The sequence below is a fragment of the Otolemur garnettii genome, unplaced genomic scaffold (assembly GCF_000181295.1).
Source record: "Otolemur garnettii isolate 467f Iridium unplaced genomic scaffold, OtoGar3 scaffold00025, whole genome shotgun sequence".
Classification (NCBI taxonomy): Eukaryota; Metazoa; Chordata; class Mammalia; order Primates; family Galagidae; genus Otolemur; species Otolemur garnettii.
The window spans coordinates 9741755-9758738 of NW_003852420.1; the positions used below are offsets into that span (position 1 = coordinate 9741755).

Sequence of the window (16984 nt, forward strand, 5' to 3'; positions counted from 1 at the left end):
GCAGGAGACTCGCTTGAGCCCAGGAGTTGGAGGTTGCTGTGAGCTGTAATGCCACGACACTCTACCCAGGGGGACAGCCTGAGGCTCTGTCTCAAAAAAAAAAAAAAAGAATGGTACTGGTACAAAGAGCAGAAATCAACGGGGGAAAAGCAACACAACCCAGAAATGGACCTGTGTGTACAATGACATGGCAGTGAGTTTACTTTACAACAAAAATGCTAAGTGCTAAGTGTGGTGCTTCTAATTCCAGCTTTCTGCGAGGCCAAGGCAAAAGCATCATTTGAGACTGGAATTCAAGATCAGCCTGGGCAACATAGCAAGGCCTTGTCTCTAAATCAGCCTGGCATGGTGGCACCTATAGTCCCAGCTACTCAAGAGGCTGAGACAGGAGGATGACCTGAGTCCACGAGTTTGAGGTTGTAGTGAGCGATGATTGCACCATTGCAAGCCAGCCTGGGTGGTAAGGACTTTGTCTCTTAAAATAAATCATCCTGTTATGTTTGTTTAGCAGGCCGGGGTTGGGTTCAAACCCATGGGTCCAGAGCATGTGGCCAGCGCCCTAACCACTGAGCTATGGGCACCCCACCCTGTTATGAAAGCCAGGAAAGGACACAATGAAAAAACTACAGCCAGTGGTTCTCAACCTTCCTAAAGCTGCGGCCCTTTAATACAGTTCCTGTGGGTTGTGACCCACAGATTGAGAACTGCTGCTATAGACCAACATCTTTTCTGAACAGAGATGCAAAATCCTCAACAAAATACTAGTAGACATAATCCAACAGTACAATAATTGCAAACAATAATTTGCAATAATCAAGTAAGTTTCATCCCAGGAATTCAAAGATGGCTCAATATACAGAAATCAATAAATGTGACTTACCACACAAGCAAAATTAAAAACAAAACCTATGATTATCTCAATAGATGCAGAAAAAACATTTGATAAAATCCAGTACTCCTACATAATAAAAACCTTTAACAAACTAGGCACAGAAGGAACATACCTCAAAACAATAAAACCACATACAACAAACCCACAATCAACACCACAATGAATTGGGGAAAACTGAGAACAGGAACAAGACAAGGATGTCCACTTTCACCTCTTCTATTCAACACAGTACCACAAGTCCAAGCCAGAGCAATCAGGCAAGAGTAACAAATCAAGGGCACCCAAATCGGAACAAAGGACATCAAACTATCCTTGTTTGCCAATGATATGATCTTATATCTGGTAAACCCTTAAGACTCATCCAAAAGACCCCTATAACTGATACATGAATTCAATAAGGTCTCAGGTCACAAAATTAATGTACACAAAACAGTAGCATTTTTATACACTAATAAGAATCAAGCTGAGAATCCAATCAATAACTCAATACCATTTGTGATAGCTGCAAAAAACAAACTATAATACCTAGGAATATACTTAATCAAAGTAAAAGATCTCTAAAAGGAGAACTACAAAACATTGATGAGAAATCATTGATGACACAAAGAAATAGAAAGACATCCCATAATTGTGGACTGGGAGGGTCAATATTGTTAAAATGTCCATTCTACCTGAAGTGATTTTTAAATTCAATGCAATTCCCATCAAAATGCCAATGCCATTTTTCACAGAATTAGAAAAATACAATTCTAAATTTCACATGGAATTGAAAAAAAGTCCAAATATCCATGGCAATCCTAAGCAAACAACCAAATCTGGACTGGCCACAGTGGCTCATACCTGTAATCCCAGCACTTTTGGAGGCTGAAGCAGGAAGATCACTCAAGACCAGTAGTTTGAGACCAGCATGATGAAAAGCAAGACCCTGTCTCTACAAAAAATAGAAAAATGAGGGTGGCGCCTATGGCTTAAGGAGTAGGGTGCCAGCCCCATATAGCAGGGGTGGAGGGTTCAAGCCTGGCCCCAGCCAAAATTGCCCAAAAAAAAGAAAGAAAAATGAGCTGGGTATGGCAGGATGCACCTGTACTTGCAGCAACTTAGAAAGCTGAGGCAGGAGTATCACTGTAGCCCAGAATTTTGAGGTTGCACTGAGTAATAACAAGACCTTGTCTCAAATAAATTACATTAAATTAGATTAGATTTTAAAAAACCAAATCTGGAGATATCAATTACCCAACTTTGAATTATACTACAAAAATATAGTATGGTACTGGTATAAACAGAGACACACAGATCATTGGAACAGATTAGACAACCCTGAAAATAAAACCATACACCTACAAATGAACTTCAACAAAGCAGACAAAAACTCACATTGGGGAAAGAACATCCTATTTAATAACTGGTGCTAGGAAAACTGAAGAGCCACATGTAGAATAAAACTGCATCCCTGCCCTTTACCATATACAGAAATTAATTTAAGATAGTTGAAAGCCTTAAATATAAGACCTGACACCACAAAAATTCCAGAAGAAAACTTAGGAAAAACTCTTCTGGACATTGGCCTAGGCAAGGAATTTATGACTAAGACCTCAAAAGCAAATACGGTAAAACAAAAAATAAATAAATTGGACTTCATTAAGCCAAAAAGTTTCTACACACAAAAAGAAATAACCAAGAGTCAATACACAGAATGGGAAAAAAAAATCTGAAAATTATCCAACAAAGGACTAATATCTAGAATCTACTGAGAACCCAAATCAGTAAGAAAAAAACAAAAAGCCCCATTAAAAATGGACAAAAGACATGAACAGACATTTTTCAAAAGATATATACAAACAGCCAACAAATGTGAAACAGGCTCAATATTACTAATCATCAGAGAAATGCAAATTTAAACTACAATGAAGGGCAGTGCCTATGGCTCAATGAGTAGGGCGCCGGCCCCATATACCAAGGGTGGAGGGTTTGAACCCGGTCCCAGCCAAACTGCAACAAAAAAATAGCCAGATGTTGTGGCGGGCGCCTGTAGTCCCATCTACTTGGGGAGGCTAAGGCAAGAGAATCGCCTAGGCCCAAGAGCTGGAGGTTGCTGTGAGCTGTAACGCCACAGCACCCTACCAAGGACGACAAAGTGAGACTCATCTCTTAAAAAAAATATGTAAACTACAATGAGATACCACCTTAACCCTGCCATTATTAAAAGTCAAAAAACAACAGATGTTGGTACAGATGTGGCAAAAAGGTAATACTTATATACTGTTGGTAGGAATGTAAATTAGAACCTCCTCTAAGGAAAACAACAGAGATTCCTCAAAGAAATGAAAAGAACTGAAAGTAGACCTACCATTCCATCCAGCAATACCACTTTAACTAAAAGAAAAGATGCATGCAATCCTGGACGCGCCCCTCCCTCCCCCCCCCCAAAAAAACCCAAAAAATAAATAAGACTTTAAAAAGATGCATGCACTCATGTCTACCGCAACATAATTTGCAATCACAAAGATATGGAATCAACAGAAGTGCCCACCAGCTGATGAATGGATATATAGAGAGAAAAATAAAAATCATGGACTACTACTCAGCCATAAAAAACAAAATAGATGTCTTTCGCAACAACCTGGAAGGAATTAGAAGCCATCATCCTAAGTGAGGTATCTCAGGTATGGAAAAATAAATAGTATATGGGGCAGCCCCTGTGGCTCAAAAGAGTAGGACACTGGCCCTATATACCAGAGGTGCTGGCCGGTTCAAACCCAGTCCCGGCCAAAAACTGCAAATAAATAAATAAATAGCACTCACTCATAAGTGGGAGCTAAGTGATGAATATGCATGGTCATACAGTGTGGCATGATAGACTTTGCAGACTCAGAAGGGGCAAAGGTGGGAAAATGTGAGGGATCAAAATTACCTATCGGATATGATGTATACTATTCAGCTGACGGGTACACTAAACGCCCTCACTGCACCACAATGTACTACAATTCATCCATGTATCAAAAATACATGTGTACATTCTACATCTATTGATATTTTTAAAAAATTATGCTTAGTTCAACTGTCAATCACATGTAGAAGGTAAAACAATGAGACTATAGATGTCTAAGACCTCTAAAACTCTGGCTGCCATGCTACAGCCTTTTACAGAAAATAACTGGAGAATGTACTTTGCCAAAGGGAGTACTTTAACAAAAAGAAAGACATGGGAGCCTGGAAGACTGACCCAATCAAAAGAGAGAAAATGGAATTTTCAGAATGAAAGAAGTCTCATCCTGGAAAGCAACCTATACCAATTATGCAAAGCTCAAAGCAACATCATCCATAACACCAAAAACCCAGAAATAATGTCTGTGTTTAGGGCCAGGCACGGTGGCTCACGCCTGTAATCCTAGCACTCTGAGAGGCTGAGGCAGGTGGATTGCTTGAGCTCAAGAGTTTGAGAACAGCCTGAGCAAAAGCGAGACCCCCATCTCTTCTAAAATAGAAACACTGAGGCATGAAGATCGCTTGAGCCTAAGAGTTGGAGGTTGCCATGAGCTATGATGTCATAGCACTCTACCCAGGGCAACAGCTTAAGACTCTGTCTAAAAAAAAAATAACAATAATGTCTGTGTTCAATAGGGAAATGATCCAGACAAACTTTGTAAAACAGCACAGTAAAATGTAATACTGAAAATGGGAGGGAGGTGTAAAACACACACACAAAGATCATTTGAATTTTGAATGTCACCAGAATGTTCTGCAGGCGTGTCCAATCTGCAGCCAAAGGCCACATGCTGATTTTGTGAGGACTTTTTCTGTTTATCTATGGTATTGGGTATCACCAAAAGTATGCAAAGACCTATTTTTTGCTAATCAGCTTTCATTAATGTTTGTATATTTAATATGTGGCCCAAGACAACTCTTCGTTTTTCAGTGTTCAGCAAGAAAAAAAAGTTGGACACCCCTGCTTTAGATAAAAATTATCTAAAGTCATTAGAATGAGAATACCTCTGCCCTTACAACCCCCCTACTGCCAACCACATACACACCTCCATTTAACCTTCAAAACAGAATAAAAATATAAACCTTGGTCCAACTTATTTTTTAATTTGGTATGAAAGCTTAAAAGACTAATGGTAAAAAAGAAAAGGAGGGCTGGGCACAGTAGCTCACACCTGTAATCCCAGCACTCTGGGAGGCAGAGACAGGTGGATCGCCTGAACTCACAGGTTTGAGACCAGCCTGAGCAAGAGCAAGACCTGTCTCTAAAAGGAGGCGGGCGTTGTGGTGGGTGCCTATAGTCCCTGCTACTCAGGAGGCTGAGGCAAGAGAATTGCTTGAGCCCCAGAGTTTGAGGTTGCTGTGAGCTATGATGTCACAGCACTCTACCGTGGGCAACAGAAATGAGACTCTGTCTCAAAAAGAAAAAAGTAAAGGAATTTCCACCTTGAAACACCACTATGCTCCTTCCTACCAATCTGTGAGTAACAACATGATACTGAAGGAACACATAGCGGCTTCTTTGTTTTCAGATCTGATTTCTAACTCCTGGGTAAAAAAAGCCAGATTAATCTAGACTAAGGGAGAAAAACTGAGAAATACAACTGAAACAGAAAATGAACAACCACAAAAGCACATGCAAAATACAAAGCAAAAGATCACAAAATTTTGTTAGAGAAAGTATTCAAATAACAGACAAAGTATATGTACCATTTGAATATTGTATACTAGGATCTAAATAATAGTAATAAGTTTTACAGACATCTTCAAGATTTCAAAGTTTTCATTTACTATGATTAAGCTGTATTTAATATAGGCAATAATAGGAAAATGTTAAACTGCTTTCAAAAAATGAAGCACTAAAAATATATAATATAGCCCCCCAAAATTCTAGAGTAATGTGAATTGGCATTGTGAAATATTTGCTCAATTTTAATACTAAACAATCTTACTAAGAAAACCTCTAATTCTACAAGTATAATGTGAACATAAACTCTAAAATAAACAAAGATCTTGGCAATCAAAACACTTCAATAGTTTAAAATTAGGGAAACAGTTTAAAGCTGAAAAATATATATTTGGAACAAAAATCATGTGTCTCAATAGAAGTCCTAAGCTGACTAATGCCATTCTTCCCTGTGCTATTTAAAAGCACACATGACGGCGTTCTTACCTGGAATAAGATCTGCATAGGTCAAGCTAACATATAAGATACTGATAAGTATTTTATCAGCAAGTGGATCAAGAGCACTTCCCAAAGCTGATTTTTGATTGGCCCAGTTTCGAGCAATAAATCCATCCAACTGAAAATAGAAGTTGTTTTTTTATAAATGTCATAACAGGAACAGAGTAGATATCTTGAAGCTTAAGAGATACCAGATTAACAACTATACTTTCATAAACGTTAACAAAATCTCTTCTGTTTCGTACCCCAAAACATTCTCATTCTTTAGCTGGCATACATTTAGCTTTTAAATTAGCAACTGGTTGGAAAATAATTTCACATTTCTATAAAACCTTTTTTTCCTCATGGGCTTCCAGGCATTTTTTGATATTTTCACTTTGTAGGGAAGAACCTAGATTCATATTTAGAGAGGAAAAGAACCAAAAAAACCTCACAGAGTATAGCACAGACACAGCCTGGTCTAGGACCCTGTCTTTCAAACCTCAGGCTAGTTTCGCCACAGCCAAAACAGCTGCTTTTACTTGCAAGGACGACTCTTCAACTGAGAGACACTCAACCTTCACTACCCCTACCTACTTTCCCATAATCTAATTCTCTCTGTTATCACTTATTACTTTTCAATTTACTTTGTTCAATACCACTGTTAATTCCATATCCTGAGTGTGTCTGCATTACCTGCATTTGACTAAAAAACTCAATCCTCTGAATCTGGCCTAGTTAAAATCTGACACTTAAATTACTTTTTTTTTTTTTGCAGTTTTGGCCGAGGCTGGGTTTGAACCCGCCACCTGGACATATGGGGCCAGCACCCTACTCCTTTGAGCCACAGGCAACGCCCTAAATTACTTATTTTTAGTATTTATTGTTATTAGAAATAAATTATATTTAAAATCTGAAGTCGTACCTAATTGCTAGAAGGCCAAATGGGTCCCTCGGGCTAGTTTTATTTGACCTACCAGAGCTTTTAAAAGTTATAATTAGTTACCAACATTTAAATATTCAAAATTTTCACATAAAAAATCCAGATCTCCAGCCTAGCTTGAGAAAGGGAGAGATGTGGCCACCTGGAGGCTACCACACAGACTGAAACCAAGTACTGCCTATCCAGCAAGTGTTCTCTGGTTCACCCAAGTCCCTGTCTGGCTTGTAACCATTTTATTTCTCTTCAAGCTTCAGTAAATGTTTGAATTTTCTATTCCTATTTCTAAGGAAAAGATAAAATTAACTTGGATATAATTAAACATTATACATTTTAAAGGATAGGTAAGTTGCCCATATCTCAAGTATTCCAATGAGACAGGGGAGACAGTTGTAGTAGTAAACTGTGGTTAACAACTTGGTCTTTGCAGCAGAAAAGAACAGGTTCAAGTCCTGGCTCGGCCACTTACTAGCTGTGTGACTCTAGGCAAGTTATTAGGCCTCTCTTAAAGCCTAAGTGTCTTCATCTATAAAAACAGAGATAGCATTACCTACCTCAAAGGGCTGGTTGTCTTCAGGATATAATGTGATTAATACTTGTTCAGCACTCAGCACTTAGTAAATCCTCAAAAAAAGCAGTTACTAGCTATTACTATCACAATGGCAGAATGTATCTTCTTCTTATGCATTCTAACAGAAAGTACCTAGAATGGGGAGCTGGGACCTAGGAAGTTCAGGTTTAGTTCAGTTTCTGATCTCGGGAAACTTGACTTCCACTTTTTTACCATTGTCCTCACTATTCCTCGAACCCACATGAGATTCCAAGGTCATCAACCTCATCACTCCTTTGCAAACATCTGTCACTCCCTCACTCCACTCTCCTTCAACACTGCTTAAACACAACTGTCCATGTACTCCAGGCCTGTCCCCAAGCAGCTGAACACTCAAAAGAAAACACAAAATTGGGCTGACTGTTCTCATTTCAAATAGGTGACCACAAATCTCCTATGGGCACTCAATACTTCCTGGCAATCCTATGCCTACCTACTATATTTATCTTCTCTTTCCATCCTGTCTGCTCTCACCTCAGACCTATTCCATCCCTCTAGCCTATGACCATTTCTATTATTTTCCTGGAGAGAAAAGAAAAACATGGTCAGCAATTCCTCATATTCTCATCATCAAATCCACCCCTACTTGCATCCACTCTTCTTCCGTCTGTCCTCCCTAAAGCTTGACCCCACGCCCTCACCTTATCAGACTTCTCTCTCTTCTTCCCCATCTACTCCTGCATCATCAATCTCTCCTTTTCTACCTGATCATTTCTTTATTTATTCATTTGAGATTTTTGAGGCAGGGACTCAAACTGTCAGCCAGGCTAAAGTGCAGTGGCACCACCATAGCTCACTGCAACCTTTAACTCCTGAACTCAAGAGATCCTCCTTCCTCAGCCTCCCAAGTAGCTGGGACTACAGGTGTGTGCCTCCATGCCCAGCTAATTTTTCTATTTTTGGGTGGAGACTAGGTCTTGGTCTTGTTCAGTTTGGTCTTGAACTCCTACCCTCAAGCAATCCTCTAGTTTCGGCCTCCCAAAGTGCTAGGATTACAAGCATGAGCCACCACACCTGTCCTCTACCTGATCACTTAATTAATCAATTAGTTCATTAACAACAAAATCCCCCATTATATATCTTTAAAAATGAAATGACCGTTCCTTGATCCTATTTCTCTATTCCCCTACAAAGCAAAACACCTCAAAGTAATACCCACAGTCATTACACCTCACATTTGCTCCTCAACCCACTCCAAACAGCCCTGTCCCTCTGGAGAGAACACTCATAAAAATCACCAATGAACTGTGCATTTTTAAATTACCTGACCACAACACAATTAAAGTCCTTTCTTCACGTACCCTCCAGGGCACCCCATTTACTAATTTCTACCCTTCCTCGCCAGCAATTCTTCCTCAGCATCCTTTACTGGCTTCTCCACTGTTCTCCTGGTGGCTCATTTCTCTGACTCCTCATTTCTGTGTTTTTCTCTCAGCCTAGATGAGTTAACCTTGACTACATCTGATAATTACCAAATAGGTTTCTCTGTAATGCTGACTTCCTTCAACTCCTAACTACTACACGCACTTTCTCAACTGATACCTCTAAGTGGACAGCCACCAGAATTCTTGGTATTCTTCCCTAAACCCCATGTTGCCTATCACAGAAAAGTGACCTCCATGAACCTGGTTTTTGAAAAGAGAATTTTTTTTTTAAAGTATACTATTTATATTTGACTCCTCCTCTCACTCCACATATCCAACCCATCAACATCTTAACTCTATCTTTAAAACCCATCCCAAACCCATCCACTTCTAACTCCAAACTCCCTCCACTGCCTCCCCTAGATTACTGTAAGCCTCCTAACCACCCTTCCACTCTTGCCTTTTATAATCCATTTCCTACATATAACACAATCACAGCTTATTATTCTCCTGCTCAAACTGATGAATCCAGCCTTCTGCCCAGCAGCCAACATGTAGGCATTAAAACTTCCATCAAATAAATGTGAATATGTATGGCACCAGTTAACTCGGGTCTCCACAGATATCATCTTTTATATAGTAGAACCTCAGTAAGCTGACCACCAAACAAGGGACTGTAACCAACTAGTCAACATATAGAGGTGGTCAACATAAGGACCTAGGCCTACAGTACTGATATGTACATGTGGTGCATGTCCAGTCTATGAAAATTAGGTCAACTTAAAGAGGTGGTCAATGTAAGAAGGTGCTCTATAGTAAACCTCCTAACCAGTGACTCTTCTTATAACACAATCAGACCTCAACTATAGAGGTGCTACTATATACTTAGGCCTTTCTCTCATTCAATGAATATTATAATCTCATGTGACAGCATAAAAAAAAAAAAAAAACAACAACAAAAAACCAAACCAACAAAAAAAGAAAGAAAAAGAAAAAAGCCCAAACAAACAAAACTGCTAGAAGACCAAAAAAGGTGAATCCAGTAACTGAAACAGATTGTGTCTGTTACATTAAAAAAATGTTCATTATCAGTATAATGGCCGTGGACTTAGAGACTATATTAACAAGGAGTGGAGGTCTTCAGCCTCCAGAGATAAAAGCAGGGACAAAAGAAGAGCTTTGGAGGATGGAGAGAGATGGTGCAAATGGAGCTACATTCTGGCAAAAGAGAGGTAAGGACCGATTTGAGGTTACATTTGATGCATATTTGGAAACATCATCTAAGGATACAAATGTTCTTCTCTATTTTCCCTCCAGAATCTTTAGCTATTTCTACATTCTTCCCCATAGTGCTGTTAGGCTGGTGGAATCTTTATTTCTACAAACCTCAAACAGCATAGCTGATGATACAAAGAACTATGTACTTTTTTTTTAACAGCACCAGAGAATCCACTATGAAACTTTTGTGAATAAAAAATTAGTTCCTCTCCCGTCTCAATAAATAAATTCTGACTAAAGCTTTTCCAACATAAAGTAGGAAGAGGCACGGATCACTGGACTGTCTAGGTGCTCGCATGGACTTCAGACCAGCCTTGTATAATGTCTCTGCGTCTCCACGTTAATTTCTGTCTTGATTCAACATTCCCTCTACCTTTTCATCTTTCCCTCAACTGTGTGTTTATAGGACGTGTAATTTCGTAAAGCATCTCAAATCTTTTATAAAACAAGGTTGGCAATAATACAAATAATGTCACACATAATTAGGGTCAGCCAGTCCACTAAAGCTTATTTAATACATAATGTAGCCTTGTGTTATATAATTACTTCCCGATTCTAGTTTGAGATCACCGAAATAAATCCTCCCCTCCGCTCAAACTGACATTATGGTACCAAGGTGCTCTTCTCTCCTTTGTTCCATGTGCTAAGTGAATGGAATAACAACATTCAAAAAGGCCAGCCCAGGGCAGAGCCTTCTGCAAGGGGGTCAGAGTGGAGTGGAGCACGCAGCAGGGACCGTGCCTGTGGGGCACCTACGGCCTCCTGCTAGCAGTCAACCTGAGCAAAGTTCTGACCTCTACAAGCTCCCTGAACACATCCCAGTTCCCCGGGTCATAACAACTGGTCCACTATTTTTCTTTCCACCAGGAGAACAAACTCCTATTACAGATTTGAGTATTTCCTTCTGTTCATAATAAATAGAAAAACAGTTGCAGATTCTCCCTTTATTTCTATCCCTAAAGCAAACACTCAGCTCTTAGGGAATTTCTAAGGGTATTTCTCCAACAAAGAATTTAAAAATCAAAAGTACAAAGTGTCCCCTCCTATTCTTCCCTACAACTTTCACCTCTTCCTTAGATTATAAGCAGAAGAAGAGTCCCACACAGATGCTAAAGACAAGTCCTTACACAAAGTACTAGGTCAAATTCATCTTGAGGATTTCTCTTCAAGGAAAAGCAGACTAAGGCTAGGCAGTACAGTAGCAGAGACTCTGGGATTAAAGACAGCAAAATGGGTGTGTGTTTACAACTTACCAAATCAGTTAGCCCAGCTAAGGCAAAAACTCCTAGTGCAATATTAAAATCTTCTTCAATAATCAAATAGCCCAGAACTGGGGCCAAGCCAATTCTTGTCAATGACAACATATTTGGGATTGTCCATGGGTTTTCATACTGAAACACAAAGACAACAAAATTTAAATGAAATACTATGAATTCATACTTTCAACAACTATGTATGTTAGAAAAATACAGTTCAGTAATGTGTCAGAGGCTACAGGAACATTTACTTTTAGTACATTAAACTGAGTTTTTAAATCCATTCTGTCCTTTCCATGGTTCCCTAAAACCATCTTTTAAGAATACAGAAGATGAAGATGTGTCATGCACCCAAACAGCCTAAAGGGTCTTACAGTTTTCTTCCTAAAAAGAGGAGACAGAAGAACATATCCTCTGTCATGTAAGAAATCAGAACTTTCAATTTCAATACTCTTCTTTCAAAAGTGAAACTTCAGGAAGATCTTATAAGTAGACAAATGGCTTTCTTTCTGACACTTTCTAGATCAAATTATCAACCCCAGGCAATTTAGCTTCAAACCCTTATTGCAAATAAGCTCCCTCATTCCCCTACACACATCGATCAAAAGAATGCTAAATGCTGGACACAATGAATACAAATATGAATGAAGAGGGGGAAAAACCAATTTAATTCTTTAACCTTGTCACTAAGTCAGTGAATTGCTGGAAGAAAATGGAGATGGGGATAGGGACTGAGATATTTGGAAATAAAAGTTTTGCAACTCTACTCAAAACAGGCATGGAAATGTTAAGACCATCAACTAGAAACTAAGGGGCTCATACAGCTCTGATGTGGAAGCTTTACAATTCCTTGAAACTTCACTTGGAGCCAAGTTGTTTGAAGTTGGCACTAACAAAAGAGCTCTTTGGCAGCTGCTCCGAAGAACATCCCTTCCTTGCCAAACAAAATCTGATTCGTGAGAGGGTATTTCAACTTTAAAAAGCCTCTGCCCAGTAGAGCTAAGACACCCTTCACAACAGGGTACAGAAATAACACCAAGAAAGCCTAGATTTTTTTTTTCCTATACAGAGTCAAGAATGCCACCTCTGACCCCTGGGACTTTCTCTTCACAAGAACTAACCCTACTTAACCTCTTTCTTAATAAGTGACCAACTTGCCTAAACCTTAATTTCGGTTTTTTAAAAAGTGGCAGAGTCCATTTCTAAAGACACATATTTTTTAAATCCTATGAATTATCCTATTAAAAACAAAGGTAGTCTCTAAAGATACTACATTTGTGTTTATAAACAGAATCCAGTAAAAAAAAAAAAATAGCAAGAAAGCACCTCAGCTTACAGGGATAATTCAGTGGTTGCTGTTGGGGTTAAGTGGCAGAATACTGTCACTGAAAGATATAGAAAAGCTTCAAATTCTCCAGGGAACAATCACAAAATAAAAATACAAGGTGGCGCCAGTGACTCAGTGGCTAGGGTGCCGGCCCAATACACCAAGGGTGATGGGTTCAAACCTGACCCCGGCCAAACTGCAATAAAAAATAGCCAGGCATTATGGTGGGCACCTGTAGTCCTAGCTACTAGGGAGGCTAAGGCAAGAGAATTGCCTAAGCCCAGGAGTTGGAGGTTGCTGTGAGCTGTGTGACACCACGGCACTCTACTGAGGGTAACAAAGTGAGACTATGTCTCAAAAAAAAAAAAAGGAAGAAAGATCACATTATATAATGAAAAACAATTCTAGGAATATATTCCAAATTTCAAGTTCAAAGATCAAAGTTTCAGAGACCAGAGAAAAGATAAGTCTATTGACCACACTGTGGCAACGACTATCAATCTGATATTACAGCAACTCACAGGGAAGGAGGGAAGAGAGAAATGCAGTTCATGATTGAGAAAAAGGAACAAAGAAATCAAAAGATCAGAAACAAGAGACCCAGAATTAACCTTGGAGATAGCTCTAAGCCAAAGGTAAACACAAAGTTGCAAACAGCAACATAATTTCATTTGCTGAATGAATACATTGGACTAATGTTGTTGAACAGTAAAAGGGGTTCTTTTTAGCTCCACACAAAACATTTCAGTTAAAATACCTCATTAATTTCTAACCATTAAATTTGTAAAAGTTTCAAAGTTAACATTAGGAGAGCTAATCTCAGTTTACCCAACCAGATAACCTGTGGTATACTCGACCAACTACTGCCGTCTGGGAAGGACATCAGCCAGGATATGACAACTTCAAAGCATCCAGCATTCAAACCCCAACATGTTTTAGCTATTAGTGGAGTTGAGACTCCTGCCAGGATGTGGCCACCTCAACCCATGATGTACAACTGATGAAAGCAGCACAGGGGCCACTGCAGACATAACAATTGAAGATGTAATAATTGCATGAGTCTTGCTAACATGACATCAAAAGCTCTCCCACACTTACACTCTGGTGTCTTCTACCTGGGCAGTATTCAACAGGTAAGTGGGCGAACTTCCCTCCGTTACCTCAAGAATAGTGTTAACCTTTTTCTATAGAGTATAAGAATCTTTTAATCATGACCTATATCAATTATCCTTCATCCTACCATGTGTAAAGCAACCACCAAATGATGTGACCCCAACGTGCACAAGCAAGCAAAAGAGCCGTGTACTCTGTTAAATGATCCCCACGGATTTTCCCTGAGCAATGGGGATTCACTTCATAAAATTTAAAGAGTTTGAATAAAACAAGCGAAATTATTTTTACCAATGCAGTATGCAGAGGCCCTTCTAGCACAGGGTACAAATAGAAGGGCGATGAGAGCAGAGTTCAAGTTTGAACACTGATACGGTAGGTAGACCCTACTGGCGCCCCTGACATTCATCCCAGCCGAAAGACCCGCCGGTAACTTCTCTTCAGGGAACGGTTTAAACGTTCCGAAACCGAAGCGTCAGAGCTAGACTGGCCGGACCACTTTACTCGCGTCCAGGGCCGCGATCCCAGCCCAAGGACAGCCCTCCGCCGCCTCCTCACTACGTACCAGGCTGGCCGCAGTCGCCGGGCTCCACTGGCCGCCGGGGACCTCGGCGGCGGCGCCCCGTCCGGCAGCCGGCCCGGGGGCCGCCTTCCCCGCGCCCGAGCAGTGGTTCCGCGGGCCGGCCCCACGCAGCCGTAGACCGAGCGCGGCCGGGCGCAGCCACCGACGCTCCGCGAGACAGCCCAGGCAGCAGGGCGCGGGCGGCAGCAGGGCCCCTCGGGTGCGCCCCCGGCCCGGCCGCGCCCCCGACGCCCCGGCTGCGCCGCGCAGGACCCCCCACCAGCCGCGCACCACACGCGAGGCCAGCATGGCCCTATGGCTGCGCCGCGGGAACGCAGGCGGCGAGAGTTCAGCAGCCCAGGACACCGAAGAACCGTTTCTCCATGGAGTCCCAGCAATCGCGGGGAACCTCGGCCACAGCTGTTTCCATACCAGTTTTCAAACCCCTGCACGCTCCGCTTATACAGGTGGCAAGGAGCCGCCAAGGGCGGACGGCTTCGCGACGCTTTTGCGACACCTCCGCTGTCAGGCTTCCCAGCGCGCTAGGCGGCAGCGGGAGGTGAGCGCCGCGCACTGGCCGCCTCCCCTAAGCCCACGAGGCCTAACGGCGTTCGCTTGTCCACCCGCAGCCCGGAGCCAAGACTACTGGTGGGTGGGAAGGGACAGAGTGAACAAGGTGGAATGACCGCGCGGCCGACGCAACCGCGAAGGAGGAGCCATCCCATCCCCCGGCCTGAAACCCTCCGAGCGGGTGGCCTGCAGAAGGGCTCCCTCCGCGGTGTGCGCGGCGGTCTAGGGCGCTCGAGGGAGGTTTAATTATTAGTAGTAAAGCATCCAGTACAGAAGTAATTAATAAATACTCTCTCCTCCTGTCTTTTTATTTTTTTCGAGACAGAGTCTCAAGTTGTCGCCCTGGGTAGAGTGCAGTGGCGTCATAGCTCACAGCAACCTCCTTATCGGGCTCAAGCGATCCTTAGTTCTTGCCTTAGTTTTTCTATTTTTAGTAGAGACGGGGCGGGGTAGGGGGGTGTGTCTCACTTTTGCTCAGGCTGGTCTCGAACTCGTGAGCTGAAGCAATGCACCCGCCTCAGCCTCCCAGAGTGCTAGGATTACAGGCGTGAGGCACCGCGCCCAAACTATCCTTCTTTTTGAATGAAGATGCATGTACCAAAATATGCACATTACAGAATGTCAGTAACAATCACTATTTTCTGGAAAACAGAGCTTAGTATGTAGCCAGGCTATAGTGCATCATCCCATTTAATCCTCACAACAACTCTAAAAGAGGTTCTATTTTTACCTTTAATAGATAAGGAAACTTGGATTAAGAAACTTGCTTATTGTAAGAATATCCAAAATAGTTATGAATCACTCCATTAATTGATTAATATGCATGTTAATTAGAGATATATTGTTACTATTAGTTGGTTTACAATGTTACAGAACTTTTTGCTTGTTGAGATGTGTCCAGCTGAAATTTGAATGGTTCTTGCGGCCTCTTCTCTATCTCCCCCCTGTCTCCCTGTGTGATGGCCTACCCACCTTAAAGTTGCACTTAAACTCCTAGTTCAAATAGGTGGGAAAGGGAAAGACCAACAGAAATTGAACATTGTAGCTCTGAGCATTTGTCAAAAGAATATCTTCAATTTCTTACACACATTGAAATACTGACATTGAGAGGAAAATAAAATTTGTCTTCGAACAATGTAAAAAGGATAATTAAACATACTGGAATCAAACACCTGCAATTCTTATAGGTAGACATCAATTCTGGTTAACCTTGGCAAGAGGGAGTGGACAGGATTCCAGTCTCTCCTACCATTTCAACTCACCTAATTGCCTTATTCACTCTTTCCACGTCCTAATTTAAGACATTTCTTCAATCAGTTTCTCTTCCGATTTCTTTTCTCTCTGTTCCTTAAATTCTGTCTGCACTTCATCTGCCTCTAATGTTTGTCGCTGAGGACACAACTGTGTTTTTTTTCCATTTGAGACTCTGGTGGGCTTTATTCCTATTACTTATGGTATTTGTATGATCATTGATTAATTTTTCTAAATTAACTTGTTACTGTCTTTGTTTCTTCAGCTTCTATACCATATACTTATGGTAATCAAGTTTTATCCAGGCTCAGTACCTTCAAGAATAACACCATTGGTTGAGCTCTTCACGTATTTGCCTCACTGTTTGGAAATATCATTCATGGTTTTCTGTTTTAAATACTTTTAGTCATATACATTTTTTGTATATTTACGTATATAGAATTATACTGAGTTGTAATTTTTTAGACAGACTATCCCCCAAATTGTCTACATAGCAAATTTCATTATATTATTCTGTTTTCTCTTCAATATAAAATTAGAAACTCCAAGGTAAAGTCTATGCTTAAAATATAGGAAATTATTTTATAATTTCTTTTTTTTGAGACAGAGCCTCAAGCTGTCCCCCTGGGTAGAGTGCTGTGGCATCACAGCTCACAGCAACCTCCAACTCCTGGGCTC

At 40.9% G+C, this 16984-nt stretch overlaps 1 protein-coding gene across 2 annotated transcripts in view; it reads right to left on the bottom strand.

Annotated features, from left to right (window-relative positions):
• CRLS1 (cardiolipin synthase 1) overlaps positions 1-15096 on the bottom strand; it is a 37228-nt gene extending 22132 nt beyond the window's left edge. Inside the window, exons 1-3 of one of the 2 annotated variants that reach the window (XM_012804182.2) lie at positions 14489-15096; positions 11484-11621; positions 6048-6177 (exon numbers count right to left, since the gene is read on the bottom strand). In XM_012804182.2, the coding sequence (XP_012659636.1) occupies positions 6048-6177; positions 11484-11621; positions 14489-14794 (574 nt within the window). In that variant the 5' untranslated portion in view covers positions 14795-15096. The remainder of the gene's footprint in view (positions 1-6047; positions 6178-11483; positions 11622-14488) is intronic. The other variant, XM_003788021.3, reaches the window with a different exon arrangement.
• Between the last annotated feature and the right edge of the window lie 1888 nt (positions 15097-16984).